Below are 18,368 nucleotides of genomic sequence, written 5' to 3'. Positions count from 1 at the left end.
TATCATCCAATTATAATGTGTGTAGCTTTGACCATAGATATTGATAGTTATACCTTTAATTCCTGAAGTATTCATCATACTTGCAAGTATCATTCATAAGCAGAGGAACTTGTTGTTTGCATTACACCATGAATGTGCAGTCATCAAAGTCTAGATGATGGGAGAAACTGCATCCCAGTTTTTCAATAGTTAAATTTTAAGGGAAGAAGAGGATTGATGAGGGATGTAATAAAAGAGACTTAAAACTCATATTAAGCTTAAAAATGGAAAAGATAAATATCAAAGTATGCTGGGTTATAAAACTAAAAAAATGAAGTGATCAATATGAAATTCAGGGTCATAGTCACTCATGGGGAGACGGAGAACTTGTAATGATGGTCAGTCACGTGGATGCAGCTTCCAGGTAGCTGGCAAAATATGATTTTTTCACCTCAGTAGTGGTTCCAAGAGTGTTAACATTTTAATAATCCTTTACAATATACATTTGTTTTGTGCCATTTTCTCCCTTTTTTATTACAGTATGTAATAAAATCTCAGTGTGTTCCTGGCAGAAAGCTGTGTGCTACATTTACAACAATGAATAAGAAAGTTTTCCTATAATCAAGGCTAGAATCAAGTAGAAAGAAAAAACAGGTGAAAAAATGAGCAATGGAATCTTGCAATTCTTATCATGAAATTATGTATTAGGTACAGAGAAGTCCAATGGATGGGGTGTTCAATTTTCCCCAGTTAAGTTGTAAGTGGTTTTGAAGGACAGCAAATCCAACATTTCAGCTTAATATTTAAAGGTTAACCACAGTTTTCAAAAGGAATAGAGGATGGAACCATTTAGAAAGAAGGGACCAATTATTTTTTTAAAAGATATTTTTTAACAGGTAAAATCATGACTCATACAAATGTAAAGTAAATATTAGTATGTATCTAACATTTCATTTAACTCACTAATTAGTGAAGAAATAAGGAAGATGCTACTGGTGGCTCAAAAAAGAATTCAAGACACACACATATTGGTTGGTTATCAGGAATGCTAAAATGATTTACACATAGATATAAAATTAATCAATATCCATTGGAGAAGGAAATGGCAACCCACTCCAGTGTTCTTGCCTGCAGAATCCCAGGGATGGGGAGCCTGGTGGGCTGCCGTCTATGGGGTTGCACAGAGTCAGACACGACTTAGCAGCAGTAGCAGCAGCAGCAACATTTCATTTAACTCACTAATTAGTGAAGAAATAAGGAAGATGTTACTCATGGCTCAAAAAAGAATTCAAGACACGCACATATTGGTTGGTTATCAGGAATGCTAAAATGATTTATACATAGATACAAAATTAATCAATATCCATAGGGCAGTAATGAAATGCAACTCAACTGGGCTAACCTGCATTTATGTGAAACAGAAGCATGGGTGTTACTATCAGTGTTCAACAATTAATGGAACTGTCAAATACCTCAAAGATAATGAGAAGGGAAGATAACTCCAAAGGGGTAACTGGACAAGTTACTCAGTAATTCTTTTCCCCTTTTCAAAGTCTTTGAATATTTTTACTGACAGCAGAAAGACTAGGTTTTGGAAAACATCAGGATCCATTGTAAGAATGGCTAGAATACTGTACGGTTGGGGGTTAAAAGGACAGAAGGTTGAAGGTGAGAAGAAAAGACTGAAAAGGTGGACAGGGCTCATATAAAGCTGAGTGGAGCCTTTTATTTTGTATGGCAGTGGGTGGCAAAGAACCTACCTGCTAATGCAGGAGATGCAAGAAACAGGGTTTGATGCCTGGGTGGGGAAGATCCCCTAGAGCAGGAAATGGCAACCCATTCCAGTATTCTTTCCTGGAAAATTCCATGGACAGAGGAGCCTGGTGGGCTATAGTCCATGGGGTTGCAAAGAGTTGGACTCAACTTAGTGATTAAACAACAACAAATAAGTAAAGCTCTATTATGGGAATTCTTCAGGTTAAAAGGGATTAAGTAGAGACAATCCTGGATGGACTCCGGGGTCATTTCCTCTTCTTCTTCTAGCTCAGAAATAATTTAGCATAGCAGTTGTGAGTTAGCTCAGTGGAAGAGAAGTGAACTCTGGCATTTCCACAACTAAGATTCTCCCGTTGACCCACAGATGCCATCTGTCCTCCTTTCCTATACATATTTTGAGTGAGTGCAGAGAGACTTCACTCTTAGAGCCCTTCTGTGAAATATCTAGTTTGTGTGTGTGTGTGTGTGTGTGTGTGTGTGTGCGCTTAGGCACTTCAGTTGTGTCCAACTCTTTGCGACCCCGTGGACTATAACCCACCAGGCTCCTCTGTCTTTGGGATTTCCTAGGCAAAAATACTGGAGTGGGTTGCCATTTCCTTCTCCAGGGGATCTTCTAGACTGAGGAATCAAACCCGTGTCTCCTGTGGCTCCTGCACTGCAGGCAGAATCCCATGGCAGGCATCTTCTTATGTGGAATAACACAAATGTTGAAAATCCTGTATGCTTTGCTGCTTTTCTGTGTTTCCCCAATAAACCCCATGTAATATTTTCACTGTGGATATGTTAAGAATGTTTGTAATTTTTCCCTTTTGCACTAGAGGCAGTCAAGGAATTTGTTTTCAGCTTAATTTTGTTTTATGATTATAAGTAGCAGTAATAATATTTTGATTTTCAAATGAGGATAAAAAGAATTTTGGAAGAACTAGTGAGAGCCAGCAGTCACACTGTGTTGCTGGGTTGAAAAATAACCCAGCTGCTCTGATTGAGAGTAGTTCAGGGAGAATTATGGAAAGGTAGACTTGATTAGTTTTGGGGAATGTAAGTTCTTTCAGAGCTCCCTTACCTCATGCTGTGAAACAGTTTACACTCAAAATGGCTAGTAAAGTACCAATAGTGTTTGATTTTGAGTACCTGATTGGTAGTAAAACATGGGTGTCTCCTTGATAACATCAAACAGACTTTCAGGTAGAACTAATTGGGCGATTAGTCCTTTATTTGAGAAGACATATTCGACTGTCTATTTTTCATTTGGTGTACGGTTGAATGAAAGAGACAGTCCTACCCCCCACCTCCACCCCCTTATTTCACGCTCTTTCTTCTCCTTAGAGTTTAGCAGTCATGCCTGCAGGTGGGCAGCTGAGTCCAGAGACTGGGTCAAACTCAGATTTGATCTCTACTGCAAGTAGAATATGTCACAGCCATTGGAAGCACATGATGTCTGCTTGTCTCTGTCTGAGATCCTAGCAACCATTGTAATTTAACACCTTATCTAATTGCTTGTTGATGTTTTTAAAAAACTGAGATTTTAGTAGTATTATTTCACTTTTACTTGTTTGTTAGAATTTTTTAATAAAGAAATACTTCCTCTCACTGACTGTCTGATTACCCTGGTAGAGTTAATAAGAAATGTAGGATAAACGCTTAATTTCTCCCTTTATTAACCAGTTTTCAATTTAATGGGTTAATTTCTATAATCCTCTGAAAGTACACAATTATCTTAAAATATCACTATGCACCCATAGATATAAATAAGTTTGATCTATTTCATCCATTCTAGTTATTAATGTTATTGAAATTGAAATGGTCTCATTTTGATTAGTAGAAGACTAGCAAAGTTGGCCCTTGAATAATTTTGACTGACTCCACTAGCCTTTGACAGCTAACTTTCTAATTGATAATAACAAGATTTGCCAGGCTCAGCTTGTACATTTCCTGTCTCAGACCTCAGCAATGTCTCCACTAAACTTAGATTGCTTTTAGTGAGAAGTGACATTTCAAGACCACAATCTGAGTCTCTTTTCTAAAGCATTAGTCATTGTATCTAGGACTTTGCAGTGTAAAGAGGTAGGAAATATTTATAGGTAGGAAAAATACATATCCCAACTCCATGCGATGTAAAAGAATAACCAACTGAGTAACAACTTCCTAAACTTATGCTGCTAAAATCTGACTTCAAGACTAATGAGATTTTAATTAAACTCTTCCTTATTGCATCTGTGTGTCCCCTATTCTGCACTAAAAATTCTTCTTCTCAAGGACACAAAGAATGGTAAATAAAAACATCAACTAATTATTCATTTTTAAAAGCAGTCTCAGTTCTATTTCCAGTTTTTTAAGGAATCTCCACCCTGTTCTCCATAGTGGCTGTACTAGTTTGCATTCCCACCAACAGTGTAAGAGGGTTCCCTTTTCTCCACACCATCTCCAGCATTTATTGCTTGTAGACTTTTGGATCGCAGCCATTCTGACTGGCGTGAAATGATCCAGCAATCCCACTGCTGGGCATACACACTGAGGAAACCAGAAGGGAAAGAGACACGTGTACCCCAATGTTCATTGCAGCACTGTTTATAATAGCCAGGACATGGAAGCAACCTAGATGTCCATCAGCAGATGAATGGATAAGAAAGCAGTGGTACATATACACAATGGAGTATTACTCAGCCATTAAAAAGAATACATTTGAATCAGTTCTAATGAGGTGGATGAAACTGGAGCCTATTATACAGAGTGAAGTAAGCCAGAAAGAAAAACACCAATACGGTATACTAACGCATATATATGGAATTTAGAAAGATGGTAACAATAACCCTGTGTACGAGACAGCAAAAGAGACACTGATGTATAGATCAGTCTTATGGACTCTGTGGGAGAGGGAGAGGGTGGGGAGATTTGAGAGAATGGCATTGAAACATGTATAATATCATGTATGAAACGAGTCGCCCGTCCAGGTTCGTTGCATGATACTGGATGCTTGGGGCTGGTGCACTGGGACGACCCAGAGGGAGGGTGTGGGGAGGGAGGATGGAGGAGGGTTCAGGATGGGGAACACAGGTATGCCTGTGGCGGATTCATTTCGATATTTGGCATAACTAATACAATATTGTAAAGTTTAAAAATAAAATAAAATAAAAAATAAATAAATAAAAGCAGTCTCAGAATGATAATACCAATATTACCATCATGATAATTATTGAAATTAGATAAGCAAAAGCTAAGCTTTCTTAGCTTTAGTTTCTAACAATACAAGAAAACTAATTTCATGTGAAAATAAGCAAAGAAATGTATGAAGTTCCTTGCGAAGTTATACTAAGGAAAGATGAGAACAAGGAACATAATCATATAAATGCACATATTCACAAAAGATAAGTCTAAGCCTCATTTTAGTGGGTCTTAATTTTTCCTTATGCCAAGGAAAAGAATACAAAGGTTCTATCAACTTTCTATATTGAAGTTATAAAACAATAATATTAGGCTGGAAAATAAATGAGAGTATAACAGTTAGTAAAGGGTCGTTGAAACTAATATTTATAAAGAATCTGTTTATTGAGAGAATCAAGAAAACTAACTGAAAAACTGTAAGTAATTCTATGAGCAATAATACCAATAATGGAATTCAGTAATGTAACAAGATATATGGGCTTCTTTGGTGACGCAGTGGTAAAGAATCTGCCTGCCAATGCAGAAGACATGGGTGGGGAAGATCCCCTGGAGAAGGAAATGCCAACCCACTCCAGTATTCTCGCCTGGGAAATCTCATGGACAGAGGAGCCTGGGGGGCTACAGTCCATGGGGTCCCAAAGAGTCAGACACAACTTAGCAACTAAACAACAAGAAGCAGACATACATTTATCACAAAGATGGCCTTAATCATGATAGACTAACTGATATAACATATGTCTTACCATAAACAACTTGAAAACTGGAAAAATATATAATACAACTGTTTTCAGACACTGACAATAGGCAACATAGATATGTGATTTTTAACACAAAACAGATGAAGTGGACCATACAATTTCAACTGCCTTCTTTAAAGACTTCAGTTCAGGGAAGAAATGTAACTCTCATTTAGAGACCAAGTTTACAGGGGCATTCTTTAAATAGAGCAAAAAGTACTATTCCAAGTTGAGGAAATAGTGATCTACATTCAGTGAATGAAAGAGAGGTGAAATTTGCAAGGCAAAGTACTAGAAAGATCTCAAGAAGTTTGTAGCTTTGTACCTTTGAGCATGGCTGAACACCAAGCAGCTTATATGCAGGATAAAACACTATGGGTATTGACAAAGGATACCAATCATAAGATATAAGTTAATTTTCAGAGCTCACACAGGGCTAAGGGACATTTGAGTACTTAACATCCAGAATAGAAAAGCTTTAATGAACACCCTGAGAATTCATTTGAAATTTAAGAATCCTTGTATCTTAGTAATTAAGGCTATTCTAGGCTCACCATAACAAAGTTTAAATAAAAGTCTTTAAGGACAAACTTGATACTGAGGTAACTGCCAGACCAACACCAACTCTAAAATCATTAAATAAAGACTAACAAAGTCCTGATACTTATTATAAAATTCAAAATGTTCAGCATCAATAAATAATTATTCAACATCTGAAAGAGTGGGGAAATATGCTTTTAGGAGAAAAATCAGTATAAAATCAGACCCAGAACCACAGAGACAAATTTTCAGAAAACGACTTCAATAAAGGTATATTTTAAATATGTTCAAGTACTTCGAAGAAAAAGAACATAATGAAGAGAAAAATGCAAACTGTAAAAATATCAAATTTCTTGCACTGTGATTTTAAACACTACTGAATAAATCTAACAACAGATTAGAACACTGAGGAAGAAAAGATTGGTGAAAACTTCTATCAAGACCTAGAAATGAAAAAATATCTGAGGAACGGAAAGAAATGAGGCTGAAAAAACTGAAGAGTTCCTAAGTGACCAGGTGGACCATGTCAAGGGGTCAAGCACAGCTGCAATTGGGGTTTCTGAAAGTGGAAGAGAGAAAAAGGAGACTCGATGCTTTCATTTTGATGAAAAGTATAAACCCATACATCCGAGAAGCTAAATACATCCCAAATAGAATGAATGAACACCTTTCACATCTTAATCAAATTTTTTAAACTCAGAGATTAAAACAAACAAAAAATCTGAAAAGTAGTCAGAGAGAAAAGAGAGTAAAAGAGAAAAAAGAGAGTAACAAATGTGATACAAATTACCATTGACTTCCCATCAGGGATAATGGATACCAGGGGACAAAAATGTAACATCTTAAAAGTGCTGAAATTTAACAAAATTAAAAAGAAAATCAACAGTCAACCTAGGAACCTACCTTTGGAAAATACTCTTCAAGCTAAAGGATAACTGCACCCCAAAGAATGATTATCAGCTCAGGTCATCATGTAGCCTCTACCCTTCTTTTCTTCTGCTTCCACCTGTCTGTTTACACCCAGAGGAAGTCCATACATCTCCCAATTCTCTTCGGATCTTTGGACAGGCCTTTGATGTAATGGTGTCTGTTTTTTACAATCTCTGTCTCCATAGTTCTATCAGCCCATGAAGAGCACATCTGGCACACAACTTCAGCAAATCTTATGAAAATAGTAAATTCCTGTCTCTCACTCCTCTGGATTATAATAATTCAAATACAGTCTTAGGGACTAGAAGATATCCTTGCTCATCTGCCCTTGACCTCATTCACCTAGGGAACAGAAGACTTCATGATGACAGTGTACCTGCATTATCAACATCTGTTTCCAGCTAGACTTGCCATATAAAATTCCCTCATGTATAATATTTTTAACATTCAATTTGCAGTCAACGTGAACTTAAAATATGCTCAAAGTAAAAGTTATAGAATCAGGAGTGTATATATGAATATATATGAAAACTCTTTAATTTCAATTCTGTAAATGTTTTTAGTTCCTAGTTGGTATCCCTAAGAGGGATCCCTGTGAATCCCTAAGAATAATCCCTAATAATAACTATTTTCTTAAAATCAGTCACTCAAAAGATTGGAAAAAAATTTTCTTTTAGATTTGCTAACTTTTTTTAATATATAGAATTTTAGAGTAATTAAAGCATTCACAACTGGATATCAAAGATTTGGCAACACTAAAGCACAAGCTACTGGAGATCAAAGGCTCTGATAATTCCAGATCTCCTCTTCTACTAACCTCTGGGACTTCATAAGAATAAATCACTTACTATATTGCATCCTGGGTTTTTGGTTTTTTGTTTGTTTGTTTTTTAGTGTGAGTTATGGTCGACATTAGCATTTCTGAAGTATTTGGGATTCATGAAACAAAAGAAAATGGAGGCTGAGCAAACATACAGTTGCCATTTCTTTTTTAGTAAGAACATAAACAATCATACACACTGCCATCTCTAGTTAAAATATTTCATTAAAGACATAAAGAAATTAAAAACATTTCATTAAAGACATTCAAAATAAGTGCTTCACATCAAAAATATATGTGGTTCAAGAAAAAATTGCATATTATCTTTTTTTCCCATTTTCATCATGGACTGGTAAACATTTTATGAATGTCTAAAATCATTCCATGGACCTGTGTTTAAAAATCATTGAATTAAATGCTTCTTAACTGCCCTCTTCTACTATGAAACTCTATGGTTTATATTCTTATTTTGATACATTAAGTAAATGTGATTAATATTACATGACATGTCATTAAATGTAATTTACCTAATTCAATGTAATTAAATTAGGAAAAATACTTTTTTAAGAAAAAGGGAAATATCTCCTAATGATTAGTGTAGGACTTTGCCCTGATACATTTTAATGCATACTACACACGTTAAAGTCCTTTTCAAAAAGTTCCTGTGGGAAATGACGGTGTCATTTGAGTCTATTAAAGCATCATCTGGTTGCACAAACTAGAAAGAGAAGTGGCACTGTGGTAATACTAATCTTTATCTTGGAGACCAAGAGGCCTTTTGCAAATTTGTAGTATCATTTCCCTAAACAACTCTGGACTGAATTGTACTTTAGTTCCTCAGTTCTATATTTTTGCAGAGGCAGAAACATAAGCTCTTGATTTTTTTTTAAAAGGTTGCTGACAGAATCAAGATAACTTTTTACTACACCATGTATAACGAGGGAGTAGCATTAACAAGTGAAAGATGTAATAAATTAGACATCTCTTCATTTTAGAGAGAGAAGATGGAAACATCATTGGTTTTCTTTTCTTAATTAAGTATGTGCGAACCAAAAGAAAAAACTATTTTCAAGTTAATACACGGTTCAGGAAAAGAAGAAACAAGCAAAGAAGCCAAAATCAGGTAAAAATCATAATTTTAAAAATCAGCATTTTACTTTTAAAAACATGATTGACGTTGAATATTTCTTAGCACTTGTTTTTAAAATATCTGGTTGAAAATATATTGATTGTACTGTTACAGCTGAAAAAAAAGTATTTATTAGAAGTAAACAATTGTTAAATGTAAAGTGTTCTTTTTTTTAAGTCCAACAATTTTAACCATACAGAAGAACCAGTAATAATACTTATTGAAATATAATCTCAAATATTTTACAGTCATGGGGGGGAGAAATATATTTCACATACGCTATCTTAATTCCTCCACAAACATAGTATTTAAATAAGACTCTCAATAAGACCACTGTGAGTGTGTCAGGAGTGGAGGTGGGTGAGAAAGGGTGTTCATGTGATTACCAGTCACAAATCTGTGTGACAGTCAGAAAGAGAGATTTTAATTGTCATCCAAATTGTCCTGAAGCTAATGCCTTTTCATTACAGAGCTAAGGAAAAAAGAAATAGGCTAAGTCTTCTGGTACAGAAACCTGTGTTTTATGATGATACTACCTCCACTAGATCTGGGCAATTGGCCAAAGAAACAAGGTGAATAACTTGTAATTATTTGTGGGGACATTTTGCTGATTCTATCATTAAAGATTTAAGAAAGAGGAAATTAGGGATTCCTATTTTATTGGAAATTATACAGTAATATAAGGAAGGTTAGAGATCTCATTTCAAAAAAACTAGAAATATTCCATAAAATTAAACTATTTTAATAGCTTGAATTAAATAATCTCGTAAAAATTTAAAGATGCTCTTTTAAAATTATATGCCTGTCAATTTTAAATGATATATTTTACTCCTTATAAACTGATGAAATACTCATTAAGAGTGTGCACAATGTCATTGAAAAGTACTATTCATCTCTTTCTTCAGTAGTTCGGAAAAAACACCCTGGGTATAATATAACGTAAAACACAAAAAGGGATGTCTTGTCATTTTTAGCCATTTCTTTAGTTTAAAAAGAAAATGGAATAAGCTTATATACTAGGATAATACAAATTCTTCCAAACAGAAAATATGACCAATAAAAGATATAAGACAAATATATTCAATTCTCTCAATTATCATTTCTAAAACATTTATTGCATTAAAAACATTTCATATTTCTTACATCTTTAAAGCTTCATTAGTCAAACTTCCTGTATCTATTTTTTTAAAAAATTGCTGCATATTGTGGTGAAAGTTTCAAGGAAATTGCAGTTAAAAAAAAAGTTTGACTAAAAGATACTGTCAGTTTAGGTTCTTCTATATGATGAATTAAGAAAGATAACTGACCTGGTTTCCTTCTCTTTGTTTTTAACTGAAGACATGATTAGTTTTTCTTTTAGAAAATAAAATAACTCAAGAGAGGATAGTGTTATTTTAACACATCATCTGATAGGCAAAATCCAAAAGAAGTTTGACTAATACTTTCGATCTTTCATATAATAATCAAAGGAGAAATCCTGTGAAATGTGACCGAAAAGAGCAATATGATAACATATGTTGCAGCAGATACATAAATAGACTTCCTGCATGTTCCAGTATAAAACATTTTGTTTCTCAAACAGAGTCTCCCCAGAAGAAGCAATAAAATGGGGTGAATCATTTGACAAACTGCTTTCCCATAAAGGTTAGTGCTATTTTTCCCAAATACTTTATTCTTTAATGGAAAAGTATATGAAATTTGTATGTAACTGTACAAAAACAGGCTGTCACAAAAATTTAGCCTGATTGAAATTGTACAGCAATCTGAGTTTCTGATCCACAAAAATAACTAAATAATAGACTGGTTAACAAATAAACAGTATTTTTTGTTTAAAAATAAAGCGTATTTTTCAAATATATTTATGCTATTAAAAACCACTTTTTGTGGATGAAATATTTCTTGGTGCTGGATGGATAGTTTCATCCAGTTTCATCCACTGGATGAATAAAAATTTTCAGTGTTTATAATTTGTGCATGAGAAACTTGGTTTTATTAAATCCCATATTATCTATGTTATTTTTATTGTTAAGTGATCAAAAAATACTCTTGATGGACATTTTAGAAACCTTCATGAGAAGAGATGTTGTTTAATTTCATAAATATTCACTGGTTGAATCAGTCAGTCATCAGAATTTTGCAGAGGAGCTGAGGTTTAGGTGGCCATTTAAGGTGGAGCATTGTAGATGAGATGGAAAGTAAGGACAAATCCTGAGTTTGTTCAAGTAAGGGTTAAGAACAGGCTGCCAGAATTGCTACTTTTTAAGAGTCAACTTTCCTAAGGCAGCAGGTGAGTAAGCAATTTTTTTCTTATCTTTATTCAGATTTCTTTCAGGTAGGAAAATTGACAGGTTGAGCTAAGTAGGCAATGAGGTTAAAAAAACACAGGGTTCATTGTTTCCCCACACTAAATCACGCAGAGTCTGCTTAAAAAGCAACGCTTTATCACTGCCAAATAGCCACAGGTTTCGTCTAGTCCACAACTTTTATTTGTACATCCAAGTCCTATTCCTTACCTCATTCTTTGAATGAGCCCCGGCTGACTACTGTTTACAGCACTTGTCAGTCGTTTCCGCATCCGCGGTGTCTACTGGAAGCAGGCGCTCCTATTGCTGGGTCAGCTGCGAGCTCAGTACTTGTAATTCAGCCCCAAGTACTGTGCACTGTTCGCTGAAACCAACGTTGTCTAGGCTGTCTTCATGTCCTGCAGTATTCGCATCCCTAACTGTTCACCCTCTATAAGGTTTTGGCAACTAGTTCGTGTTCTCCTGAGTTTACTGACAGAGAATCCTATTTCTGCAGACAATCCCTGAAGACTCTCCCACTTCCAGTGAAAATAGATTCTGCCTCTGGATTGTTATATTGAGTCAGAGAAAGAAAAATATAGGTAGAGAAACCAAGGCTTAAGTTTAGGCAAGAATGTCATCAGTGAAGATGGAGAGCCGTGGTAAGAAGGGACTCTTATGCTGAAAAAAGTTAATGTGTTACTCCACCCTCATTTCACTGTAATGCTCTATCCCTATTTGGAGAAAAATAATGTGAACAGCTTAAAGCGTCTGCCTGCATTGCAGGAGACCTGGGTTCATTCCCTGGGTAGGGAAGATCCTGTGGAGAAGGAAATGGCAACCCACTCCAGTATTCTTGCCTGGAGAATCCCATGGAAGGAGGAGCCTGGTGGGCTACAGTCCACGGGGTCGCAAAGAGTTGGACAGGACTGAGCGACTTCACTTTCACTTTCACTTTTCTTCAACTACCCATTTTTCTTCATTCCCAATATCAAGTCATGTCTTGACTTTTGTTAAAATTCTTGCCAAATGTATGTCGAACTTGTCTCCCATTCTCATCTCCACAGTGACTGAGTTCAGGTATTTATCTAATTACAGCCTGTGTGAAACTTTCCTTGTAATTCATGCCTCCCAAAACTTACTTCTTTTTCTAATCTCCTATTATTTCCAACACTTGGGCACAACTCAGCCCTTATGCCTCTTCATTAGTCAGGGAAGGAAAAAAAAAGAAATGGAATTCACTTTTTTTTTTTTTTCTAATTTGAATGTTTATTGTAAGGAAACATGACTTTTCATATGTGGATCTCCAAACACAGCACATCACCTGGTAAATATTAAGTGCTTGAGTTATAGAATGAGATCTGTTGCTAGGAAAAATGTTAGTCCCTGGCTCCTTTAGAGATCTGAGTTCTGGTTCTCTTCTGTAGGGCTTCCCTTGTAACTCAGCTGGTAAAGAATCTTCCTGCAATGTGGGAGACCTGGGTTTGATCCTTGGGTTGGGAAGATCCCCTGGAGAATGGAAAGACTACCCACTCCAGTATTCTGGCCTGGAGAATTCCATGGAGTAAATAGTCCATGGGATCACAAACAGTCAGACATGACTGACTTTCACTTCACTTCACTTCTCTCCTGTAACACAATGGTTGTATAACCTTAGTTAAGCTTCCTAATCACTTTTACATTCAGCTTCCTCAACTCTAAATGGAGATAGCAATGTCTTTAGTGCCAATATGAATAAATTTCTCTCAGGATTAAATGATATGTAAGAAGCCAATAGCTGTTTGACACTATTCAAATGTAAATGGTTTCTGTTATTATAAAAAATAATTATCATCTTTTTCTGTACTAATCTTTTTGTGTTTTGCAACCTACTCCAAGCTGTATTAGCATCACTTACAGGGTTAAATTTCAGTGGGAAGAACTATTATTGCTCATGATCAAAGTGATAATTAAATTATATTGGACTTGCAAAAAATTATGTTAATGGTATTCTTTTTATCAATCCCCCAAATCCAGTTTTTCTAAATTGCAAATCTTATTGTAATATTAAACTGTAAAACTTAAAATAGTCACATAAAAAGTCTCATGGTTGCAATGGTTAAATTCAGCTCATTTCTATTGACTTAACTGTAGGCCAGAAAGACAAAAAAGGAAAGTTCCTATACTCATGTGCACACATACACACACATCAGAACTTCATCAGATTTTATAGGATTTCCCTTTAGTTAAACGTGTAATTTTCTCAAATTCTGTATGTCATATCTATACAAAGGAAATGGAAATGTATTAAATTAGTCAAATAGGGAGTGACGTGATAAGTCAAAACAAAATACATGAGAAATTTGAATATTTGACAAAAATGCCTGATCCTAAAACCAAAATAGAATAATTATTGGCATTTTAAGGAATGGAGCCATAGAGTAGATGGTTCTTATGTTAGATTTTAGGGGGTTAATAAAAAATTCACTAGCTGGACAAAGAGAGAAAGAGATCATCCAAGCAGAAAGCCAACACAGGCACGGGGCATTAAACAGTGCATTTTATTTAGTGAACTAGAGAGAACATAATTCTTTATTGAGAAACATAATTTGGAAAAGGGTGGCTGAGGATGACAGATAATAGACAAGACTAAACAGAAAGAACATTGTTTTTGCTATGCTCCACAGAAACTAAAGAATCCATGGAGTATTTTGATAATTCCACTATTATATTCAAATTTCATTCCTAAAATGTAACTATAACTCTCTTAAAATTGATAAAAAGCACAAAACATAAAATCCAAGGAAATATAATCAAAGTAGGAACTTTAGTTAATAATAGTGAATCAGTATTTGTTTATTAATTGTAACAAATGTACCTTACCAATATAAGATGTTAATAATAGGAGGGAACTGCAGGTGTGGTGTGAGGTAGCTCTGTCTGAGCTTCCTAACTTTTCTGTAAATGTTACCCTAAAAGCAAATGATCATCTGAAAAAAAAATGGACTCAAACATGTTATATAGTAAATTTAACACAACACAGTCCATAAATAATTTTACTTCTGTTCCTCATGAGTTTCTATGCAGATATTAGTATAATTTTTCCCTGCCTTCCCTGTTGATTGACAGATTTGTCTGAAATGGCAAAATAAATCATAAAAATCTGTAATTTAAGGCTATTCATATATATCAATGATATAGTTTAAGAAAAACAATCAATCAAAAACCGGGATCAGACTATCTGTTGTTCATAATCATCAGTTTCAAATTTAGTCATCAGTCTTCTTACTTACTGACTTTATGAAAATAAATGTTACCAAAATGAACTTAGCAAATCAATAAATTCCAATAAAATTATATACATATATATATTACACTCACACATGTAAGTGTATTTGTATGCATATGTGTATATGGTTCTGCTTAAGACAGTTTTGAAAGTAAAACATTGCTGCTGAATAACATCATGTGCAAAACAATTGGCAAAATGACAATTTTTAAAAACAATGTGTTTTAAAAACAATTTTTTAAAACAATTGTTTTTAAAAATGCCTATAGAACTTGCAATGTTTCATGTAGGCTTTAGAAAATCATTAAATGGAAATTATGTAGATGTGTGCAAGATTTCAACAGGCAGAGGGAAAAGGTTATTTTTAAGTAGAGAAAAAGGCAGGAAAAAGGCCAGAGAAATAAGCAACTTGAATGTAACCTAGGAGAGCAAACAGGTCTCTTTCACTGGGGCAGAGCAGTGAACAGACACATTAGAAAATCAAGTTGTGAACAAATTTCAGAAGAGTTTGCTAATTAGAAGGCTTACTCTGATGGACAGAAAGGTAGAATTCTATGCATATTTTAAGGACTACATACAAGGCTGTTACAAATGTCAAAGTTAACCTCAAGGTTGAGAAGGCAATGGCATCCCACTCCAGTACTCTTGCCTGGCAAATCCCATGGACGGAGGAGCCTGGTGGGCTACAGTCCATGGGGTTGCGAAGAGTCGGGCACGACTGAGCGACTTCCCTTCACTTTTCACTTTCATGCATTGGAGAAGGAAATGGCAACCCACTCCAGTGTTCTTGCCTGGAGAATCCCAGGGACGGGGGAACCTGGTGGGCTACCATCTATGGGGTCACACAGAGTCGGACACGACTGAAGTGACTTAGCAGCAGCAGCAGCAAGGGCTATTTTGGAAAGAAAATGGATGAACTTGACTGACTGAATGTGTATAGATGTTGTAAAGTGAAATGGTGAAGAAACAGATGAACTTAAAAAGGATGAGCCAAAGACCCCTAGATTTTGTTCTGTATTAATAGGAACATAACAGTGCTTTTTATCTATCAGAAGTAGAGGGGGGAAAAAGATTTGGAGAAGGTAACAGGTTAGAGTTTGAACTTTAACTGCTGATAAACTTTATCAGAAGTTTTGCAGCATTTTATAGACATACATCTAGAATATGGAAGAGTGATTGATTATAGAAAGATTTTCTAACCATCTCATATACTTGATACTTAATATTTGAAATAGAAGTTTATTTCTTGTGAAGGGAGTATCCATCAATTTAAAAAGAAAAAACCTGTCTGTTTATTTCCTTTTTTCCAGCCACTACAAATAATACCAATTTTTTTAGCCTTTTTATTAACAAGTATTGGCTTGGACTTTTTGCACCCTAAATTGTGACTATACTAAACTTCGTTTTGAGAATAATTCATAACAAGATAAGATAAAAGTAGACTATGTAAATCATTTCACCGCCTTGATTTAAAAATATGAGCTGATTATACTGTGGAAAATATGTAACACTGACTTTGAGTAAAGGCTACAAGGAAATGCTCACTTTTCCTTTGGGCAAGGAAATGAGCACTTCTTATACTTTTCACCTTGTGGTTTTTCCAGTTGCCCTTCCCAATTTTCAGTTACTGGTGTTCTGCAGGATAAGAGATTCCAGGCTTCTGCAAAGTTAAATTTCTGAGTCAAGCTGACCTATAACAAACAAGCAGTTACTTGATCTCACCAAAAACAAAAGGTAAAGTCCAGTCTAAATTATAAATGGACCACACAAATACATCAATATTGCAAAAGTAACCACAACATTCTGTGGCAGGTCACAAGCCAAATATCAAAGGAGAAGCAAGGTAACCTAGTACTTAGCGTATTACACTGTACTTGGGTTTTCAGCTTCAGTTTCTTGACTTTTTGTTTCATTTGGTTTCTTGGCATCAGAAAAATACGCCAACAGATGCCAGAGTTTCAATTTAGAAACGTGCAATTACAAGCATTTTGTTTGTGTGACACACTGAGCCAGCTTCTTCCAGGGTAAATTCTAATCCCAGGTTCTATCAGGCACTTTTGGCAGATGCATCACCACTGCTTCTTTCTGAAGAACTCTTTAGTAAGTTATTGCTTCTGTGTGAGAAATGGTTCCATTGTAACCTGACTTCATACAGCTGCTCTAAGTGCCTAGAGAAACAGGAAATAACCAGTATGCTGGGATAATCCTGCACAACATGGTGTATAATTATTTAAAAAGTCACTTACTTAAAGTTTTAAATAAATGAACTTTCTTCTAATTCATCATTAATTTGTTTCTCTATTTAGTATTTATTCATCCCTATTATGTTCGTATTATGCCAACAAAATCCATTCACTCTTGATTAACTCGCCACAAGCACTTGTAAGCACACAGCGCTTTTCCTAATGTTAATGCTGTGACTTCATTTCCAATGTCTGTGTCAAGCTCAAGACCAAGCATAGTAACAAAGGGCTCTGGATGATATTTCAAAGCACAGCGGCTGTGCAGTGCTAACACTCATTCGTGCTCTGTGGATTCCTGAAGGACGATATTTAAGTAGCACTTATGTTATTTCCGGAAAGCTTCTAAAAACAATCTTAAGCAATTTGGTTCCCCAGGTGGTGCAGTGTTAAAGAATCTGCCTGTTAATGCAGGAGACATGGGTTAGATCCCTGGGTGGGGAAGATCCCCTGGAGAAGGAAATGGCAACACACTCTAATATTCTTGCTGGGAAAATCCCTTGGCAGAGGAGCTTGGTGGTCTACAGTCCATGGGTTGCAAAGAGTCAGACATGGCTGAGCGTGCGTGCGTGCGCGCACGCGCACGCGCACGCGCGCACACACACACACACACACACACACACACACACACACAAACACCAGAGTTAGTCACCCCTGCCATTTTCCTTCCTTAGTCACTGGTCTATACATGTCTGTCTTGTCTGTTAATCTCCATATTCCTCAACAGTCAAGACTTTGTTGTTTTATGCACTTGAGTGATAAATGTTCTATAATTGTAATCCAAATAAACCTAGGTTCAAACCCTTGTACCATCTTTCTCTACCTGTAAGATTCAGAGCAACTTAACTCTCTGAACTTCAGCTTCTTCATCTGTATAAATGGGTAGAACAGGACTTACTCTTAACACAAAATGGATTAAAGAGCTAAATATAAGAGCAGAAACTATAAAATTCTTAGAGGAAAATATAGGCAGAACACTCGATGGCATAAATCAAAGCAAGATCTTCTATGACCCATCTCCTAGAATAATGTAAATAAAAACAAAAGTAAACAAATGGGACCTGATTAAACTTAAACCTTTTGCATAGTAAAGGAAACTATAAGCAAGGTGAAAAGACAACCCACAGAATGGGAGAAAATAATAGCAAATGAAACAACTGACAAAGGATTAATTTCTAAAATATACAAGCAAGCATACAACTCAATACCAGAAAAACAAACAATCTAATCAAAAAGTGGGAAAAAGACCTAAAGAGACATTTCTCCAATGAAGACATACAGATGGCTAACAAACACATGAAAAGATGCTCAACATCACTCTTTATTAGAGAAATGCAAATCAAAACTACAATGAGATATCACCTCACACTGGTCAGAATGGCCATCATCAAAAAGTCTACAAACAATAAATGCTGCAGGTGTGGGGAAAATGAACACTCTTGCACTGTTGGTGGAAATGTAAATTGATACAGCCACTATGGAAGACAGTATTGAGATTCCTTAGA

At 35.5% G+C, this 18,368-nt stretch overlaps 1 protein-coding gene across 1 annotated transcript in view; it reads left to right on the top strand.

Moving 5' to 3' along the window:
* The first annotated feature begins 8,721 nt into the window (after positions 1 to 8,721).
* The window catches only part of RGS18 (regulator of G protein signaling 18), a 29,134-nt gene continuing 19,487 nt past the window's right edge, over positions 8,722 to 18,368 (top strand). The window contains 3 exon segments of the mRNA XM_055581845.1: positions 8,722 to 9,067; positions 9,544 to 9,645; positions 10,656 to 10,717. Coding sequence (XP_055437820.1) covers positions 8,949 to 9,067; positions 9,544 to 9,645; positions 10,656 to 10,717 — 283 coding nt within the window. The 5' untranslated portion in view covers positions 8,722 to 8,948.

Source organism: Bubalus kerabau, chromosome 5 (assembly GCF_029407905.1).
Source record: "Bubalus kerabau isolate K-KA32 ecotype Philippines breed swamp buffalo chromosome 5, PCC_UOA_SB_1v2, whole genome shotgun sequence".
Lineage (NCBI taxonomy): Eukaryota > Metazoa > Chordata > Mammalia > Artiodactyla > Bovidae > Bubalus > Bubalus kerabau.
The sequence above is the reverse complement of the archived record's forward strand: the minus strand, read 5'-3'. Positions and strand labels throughout refer to the sequence as shown.